We start from the raw sequence: 6,935 nt of genomic DNA on the forward strand, positions 1-6,935 counted from the left end.
TTCTGGACAGCAAGCACATGAAGAGATCTCGACGTCGATTCTCTCTCGAGACAAGACATCACCGATGTGTTCGTCTCAATGGGAATACACAAGTTGGAAATGGGAATGCTTGGGTTACTTCCATAAGTGCTTTGATGGATACATTTTCAGCTTATAATATGATGCCACAAGATCATAAATACTTGATCATTGAGGATATTTTGGATGTACATGCAATTGTGTTTGACACAAGGTATGACACAAGGTATGATCATTCATGTGATGATGCACATGCCTATGAGGATGCATTTGACATATGCCATGCACATGGGGATGAAGATTATACATATGGTGAAGACATATGCATTGTTGATGATGGTGACATTAGGCATCTTGATGATGATGCTTATGCAAGTGTTGATGATTCATCTATCATCATTACTTGTGATGAGGAGAGTATCTATGTTAATGTGGATGATGGTAGTATGCATACACATGCTACATATGATGAGGATGAGTTTTATGATGTTAGTGAGCATGTGGATGACATTATCGATGTGGATGACATTGATGATATGGATGACATCAATGATGAGGTTATTCATGCATCTAGTAGTGAGCAGCTATTAGACACTTCATGGAGGTTCTATGGGAACCCTGTATACGACCCTTTCTTGGGAGATGGGTGGACAGTCTATGATTGTGACCTCTACGAGGGTTATATGGACAGTGATGAGGATTATGTCGTGGTACATATGTATTATGCTCAGGTAGTCATTTGTGATATATGGATCATGTCTATGGACCTATGCATGGTGATGGATGCAGTGAGGACATGGATTCACATTTGATGGAGCATGCTATGGAGTATGAGGCATTTTCTTTTGATAATCATGGATGCCTATGCATTGATACAGACATAGTTTATCAGGCATTCACTCTTGGATATGATGTATTCACCTATGATCCGAGTGGGTGGTGCTATACGAGGTATCATGTACCCGCAGGATCCTATGCATGGGTGCATTGTCTTTTTGACCCAGGGGGATATTGGATGTATCTCATTAATGGATGTGGTGCATTACATCACCCATTTGATCCAGGAGGATGCTTGATTGATACGGTTATGGGTCAGGCATGCCATGGATTTCCATTTGATCCAGGCATCATTATCTCTAGCCTCACCTGACACCCTCCTATCCTTTCCATTCGATCCGGACAGGTGCTGTGGACATGTTTTGATGGCAGATACATTTAGGCCATGAGTGTTTTTTTGGCTTTTGTATATAGCCTTTTGTATATCTTTGTGCACGACTACCCTTCGATTTTGAGGGCGAAATCATTATAGGATGGGATGGTTTGCAACAAAGTAGATTTGGTGTCACATGCACATGGGGGATAGGCCTAGGCACTTGGGTTTAGAGTCATTTACATATGTGCCTTTGGGGGCCTTGGGCTATAGGATACATTGGGCTCATGGGCATTATTGTACACACAACTTATGATCCATTTTTACTATTACTTTTTTGGAGCTCTCATGCCCAAGCTTTCATGGTGAACTTCTCCCATATGAGATGTGAGGATGGTGACCACACCCATGTTGTCACTCCATGCCTTGAGTAGCCAACCCTAGTTTTTTGCACCATGTCACATGTATATTTTGGTGTATTGTTTTCAACAACTTTGGTGCGATTATATTCTAATCTCTGTTTGGCGCTCTGCTGGTGTGTCCATGTGATGGTTTGTCATGCCATTTCAAACTCATTGCCAACCTTGCATTGAAGCTTGATAGGATTCGTCTACGGCCAGAGTGCTCCTACGGAAAAATGATGATGCGAACGATGCCGCTTGCATTTGCCAAAGCGCATCTAGGTTGCTTGTCCTATTAAAGCCAACTAAGTGCTGCATTGGTTGTGCTTATGATTGTGTTGGCCAAGCGGCTAGATGAGGAAGAAGGAGATGGTCCTAGGATCTGTGTTCAAGCCAACCAAGCGTTGCACTGTAATCGTTTTGATTCAGAATGAGCTGTTGACGCTTGTTGAGCTGAACACTAGCTATGGCGCTCCTATCTCCATGTATTCTTCTCTTCCCACACTGGCGGTTGATACTAAAACCTTTGCCTTCCAAGCCAAGATCAACCACCTTAGGTAATTCGAGTAAAACCCAATGCCAAACTAACCAATCACACTCACATTAGCGCTGACTACTACCAAGGCTTTGTCCCAGATTGGCCAATGGTACCAAGGTTGTTCAAAGCCCAGATTGGCCAATGGTACCAAGGTTGTTGACCAAATCAACCTTGGTCATGTTGATACCACTGTTGATGATATTATACATAATATATGTTTATGTGTGTGTGTGTGTGTGAGAGAGAGAGAGAGAGAGAGAGAGAGAGTTATATTAATGTCTACAAAAGACCCCAAGGGCCTATGAGACCAAAAGTAATACAATGGTACCATGGATATACTGTGAGCAATGGAAAACTGAAAAAAAAAAGTAAAATGAAAACATCTGACAATATGTCATGTGATCAATAGATGATCCTGTGTAGAGTGAGATATGCTGTGATTAGCTAATGACGATATCTACCTTGGCCAGAACTGATATGATGGTGGAGTGAATGTTAGGCCTCTGTGATGGGAGTGTGTCATGTCGGTGGAGAACCTCATGAATTTTTCTCTATGTGGTGGAGGAACTTGATGCTCTGGGTTGGGGGCAGAATGGATCGAGCTCTCTCGCTAAGAACTCCTTTGGGGCATGGAGCTGGAGCGTGAGTATGAGTGGTGGGCTCTGATGTCATAGTGAGGAGAGTAGGATATGTTGAGAATTTAAATAAATATACAATACAAAATATAAATATATCAAATATATACAATAACAATATGCAAACATATAATAAGTATGGATATTAAATCTATACTGCTATGTTATAATATAATGTTATATACATATGTATATACGTACATATATATATATATACGTACATATATATATATATATATATATATATACATACATACATACATACATACATATATATACATACATACATACATATATACATACACATATATATATATGTACACATACATACATACATACATACATACATACATACATATATATATATATATATATATATATGTACATATATATGTACACATACATACATACATATATATATATATATATATGTACAATACATATATATATATATATATGTACATATATATATATATATATATATATATGTATGTATGTATGTATATATATATATATATATATATATATATATGTACATATACATACATACACGCACATACACACACACACACATATATATATATATATTATATTAACACATTCACACACATACGTACGTGTACACAGTCACACGTGTACGTGTGTGTGTGTGTGTGTGTGTGAGAGAGAGAGAGAGAGAGAGAGAGTTTCCATGTGAGAGAGTTTGTATGTGAGATGGGTGTGAGAAGAGAGAGAGAGTGCATGTGCATGTGTATGTGTGAGCAAAGACATAGAGAGGATCCTCTCTTTACATATATTCGTCTATGTAAGAGAGTCACACATAGACTCGTGCATACACACACATACACACACATGCATACACACACATATACAAAAGTATATACAAACACACACCTTTATTCACTCACACATGCTTGCACACACTTACACATGCGTAGATACATACACACACACACAATTGCACTCTTGCAAACGTACATACATATGTATGCACATACGCATACCAGCAAAAACTTCATGCTTGCAAACACGTGGGTCACCTACTTGTACCAAACGTATTCAGATGTAGTTGATATTCGGATGTGACGGTCTTGACCCCTCTTCCGTATGTGGATGCTTCTACGCAATGCCATGTGAGTGCATAGCAGCCTTGCTTGTCTCTCCATTCTAGCTGTGAGTACACGGTAACCTTGCTCATCTCTCCATTCTAGTCGCTTGTTATAAGTATGCCGGCATCTTGGTAAGAGAGCTAAGGTGCCATCCCACCCTGATTAAGAGTGACTTCAATGTCTCACATTGCAAGCTAATAGTGTATAAAAAGCAAACTATAACACAAAGCTGAATATGTCCACAGAAAGGAGAGGGCAACTTTGTGTATCAAAAGCGCTTGAGTAATTAACAAGGAAAGTAAGCATTTGTAGGCCAACAAAATGATCAAAAACATATCCTTAACTTCAAATTTAGTGGGTTGAACAACAAAGCGCAAGGGTTACAACACGTTTGATAATTAGAGCACCTTTATTTAGCACAGTTTGTGGTAGAGGTTATTTGCTATAGCTAGTGATTAATGCAGCTCAGCTTGCAAAAGTTGAACCCTCACTAGCACTTATCACTCGTGCCACTATTACTTGATGCAGCTTGCAAAAAACGTATGATGTAATCTCCTGAGCATTAGTCCCACTACTGCTGCTCCTCTCTAAGCTGATGCAGCTACAATCAAATAAGTGGTGTTCAAATGGACAGAAGTGTCAACACTCTCTCCACATGGCTCTAAGCTTTATTCTGATTGGGATTCTAGGTCAATGCTTAGTAACTCAAGCTCATCTGCAGCGGTTGGCTGTTTAAGACTGCTGTTCCTTATTCTTTGTCTCTCAAGGAAGTAGCAGCCCAGTTTGATGAGCTTGGAAGCTCTCTCGAGAACACCAAGGTCACCTTCCGCAGTTGTTTTCATAATGTCCTTCACCACATCCCTTGTTTCCTCTGAGCCCTCCAAATTTGGCCTGCTTTGAGTGCAATTCTTGGTCCTGCTGAACTTTCTCTCCAGCAGCTCCTTGAACCCTGTCATTTGCCACCTTATGTCTCCTACAGCCTCTTTATTGTAGCCCTCCCTGTCCGCCTCTTCTAATAGCCCTTTTTCCGCCGCTTTCAGTGCAGCCAAGAATTCCTTCTTCACTCTCTTGTGCTCCGTTTGCTGCTGCACAAAGTCTAGCAGCTCTGCATAGGTCCCTTCAAAGAAGAATGAGAGTAATGGCTTTGAGTCCTCCCCCAGCCTATCATTCTCATATGCTAACCCAAACATCCTGAGATAGGATCTTCTCTTCTCTTCTTCCACCAGCTCATTTGATGTCTCATAGATGTGACCAATCAAGTGGCTAGTGAGCCGGTTGTGAGCAAATTCCAAAATCTCATATGCTGCAACCTGCCTCAGGGAGTAGATAACTCTGTTGACATGAAAATCACAATTGTTCTCAATCCAAAAATCGACAATTTTCACCATTTCGTGTGTATCCCTGCACACATGCATGTTATTCTCAGGTCTGGAGGCTGCATCTCCAAGTGCCTTTGCTCTTTGTTTCACAATATGTTCTTTAGAGTTAGGGTGGGCCTCTTTGGTCTGCTCTATAGAACAGATTCTCTCTTGCTTCATTTTCTCCAGAGACTTGTTTCTTTCCTTGGTTTTCTGCTCCAAAGACAAGATCTTCTCTGTCAAACATTGCTGTCTTTCTTCCAGGGATTGTATGATCTCTTGGGTGGATTCATGCCTTTGCCTCAACAATTCTACCTGCTGTCGTGGAGAATGATGTCCCTGCCAGAAGGACTTGATCTCATTCTTGAGTGCAGATAGCTTCCCTGATATGGAACCAACATTTTCATCATCCATGCATGTAGACCCTGGCCCTTTCCCATCATCAATCGTTGCTTTACCTGTCCTCTTCCCTTCACTTTCAATTCTACAGTTTTCTGACAGTTTGCTAGAGGCATGACAGCACTTGCTCGAAATGATATCGAAACCATTCCTCTGATTTGCATGGATTTTCTTGAGCTGGTTGTGTAAGAGCGTTAAGTTTTGGTACAAGGGAAACCCTAAATTTATTTTATTGCTAGAAACTCCAAAACCCTCGTTGGAAGTGCTGGCTGAGGGTTTTAGGCAGGAGCTTATTGTCTCAGATATAGCGTTGAAGTCGCTTGAACTCTTATCAGACCCGAACCCTAGCCCTAGCCCTGATTCTTGGTCTTTTTGACGATGACGTTGATGATGATGATGCTGAACAGGTGTGCAGCTATGGCACTTTTGGCGATGGCAAGAAGAGCATACCTCACCTGGAACCGAGACTTGGACGTGGAACTTGGAGGATTTCTGGTGCAGGGTCTCCTGGAGCTCCTTGAGGCGGGTGTCCAGCAGCGATGTCTTCTTGCGGGGGTGGGTGTGCCCAAAAGACTGGGCGCCCGGAGCAGCTGCAGGAGGGTAGACCATATTCCAACCAATCATCAGCAATGCCGGTTTAATAATACAGACAAGCATGATGCTATCTCATTGTTAATTTGAGAAGCACAGGGCTTGAATCGTACGTAAGAAGACATCCCTGGATTTGGAAAGAAGGTGGCGGCGGTCTGGCACCAGTACTTGACCGATGACTGCATCTCTCTCTCTCTCTCTTTCTCTCTCGCCTGGCAAAACTGACACCGTTATCCTAACTACAAAACGAGGAGAGGCCCCTTCGCACAAAGGATTCGGTGTGCGGCCCATAAATAATTTAGACTTTAATGACTTGAAATTACCTCATCCTTTTTTTTGAACAATTATTATAATTATAACCAGAGCAGAAGCAACTTTTTACAACGGCTCACAGATCACTCTTAAAGTAAGGTGCAAATCTGATATTTCCAAACAAAGGATGACTGTTCCTAAGGATGATGTTCCCAAGGATGGTGATACCCTAGCTGTAAGCGCATGTATTTTTTTGGAGAGCATTTTCGAGCGAGCGTTTTTTGGTGTTGAGGTGAGCAGGTTCTCTCTCTACACTCTTCGTATTCGTCTACTCCTCTCCCTTTATTGTCACACCTACAAAATGTTGAGCACTACACACATTGCAACTCAATTATGACTATCATTGTAACTCATTTACAACAAAGACACCATATTATTATGATCTAAAACTTCCATTACATGACAAACACCTACGATATGTTGA

At 41.1% G+C, this 6,935-nt stretch overlaps 1 protein-coding gene across 1 annotated transcript; it reads right to left on the reverse strand.

The window, feature by feature from the left end:
* Positions 1 to 4,173: 4,173 nt before the first annotated feature.
* On the reverse strand, positions 4,174 to 6,490 carry LOC147623751 (uncharacterized). Its single transcript, XM_086820797.1, has 2 exons — positions 6,313 to 6,490; positions 4,174 to 6,198 (listed from the first exon to the last, which is right to left on the reverse strand). The coding sequence occupies exons 1-2, from the start codon at positions 6,488 to 6,490 to the stop codon at positions 4,520 to 4,522; spliced, it is 1,857 nt and encodes a 618-aa protein (XP_086676923.1). The 3' UTR covers positions 4,174 to 4,519.
* Positions 6,491 to 6,935: the final 445 nt, after the last annotated feature.

The sequence above is a fragment of the Cibotium barometz genome, chromosome 26 (genome assembly GCF_041138505.1).
Source record: "Cibotium barometz isolate CiBa-2024 chromosome 26, ASM4113850v1, whole genome shotgun sequence".
Classification (NCBI taxonomy): Eukaryota; Viridiplantae; Streptophyta; class Polypodiopsida; order Cyatheales; family Cibotiaceae; genus Cibotium; species Cibotium barometz.

What these genes read in the sequence shown, in the direction of transcription:
- LOC147623751 (XM_086820797.1), bottom strand. Translation starts at nt 6,490, where the DNA reads ATGGGCCGCACACCGAATCCTTTGTGCGAAGGGGCCTCTCCTCGTTTT. An exon ending in ATCCAGGGATGTCTTCTTAC is followed by an intron (nt 6,199 to 6,312) that starts GTACGATTCAAG and finishes ACCCTCCTGCAG; the next exon opens with CTGCTCCGGGCGCCCAGTCT.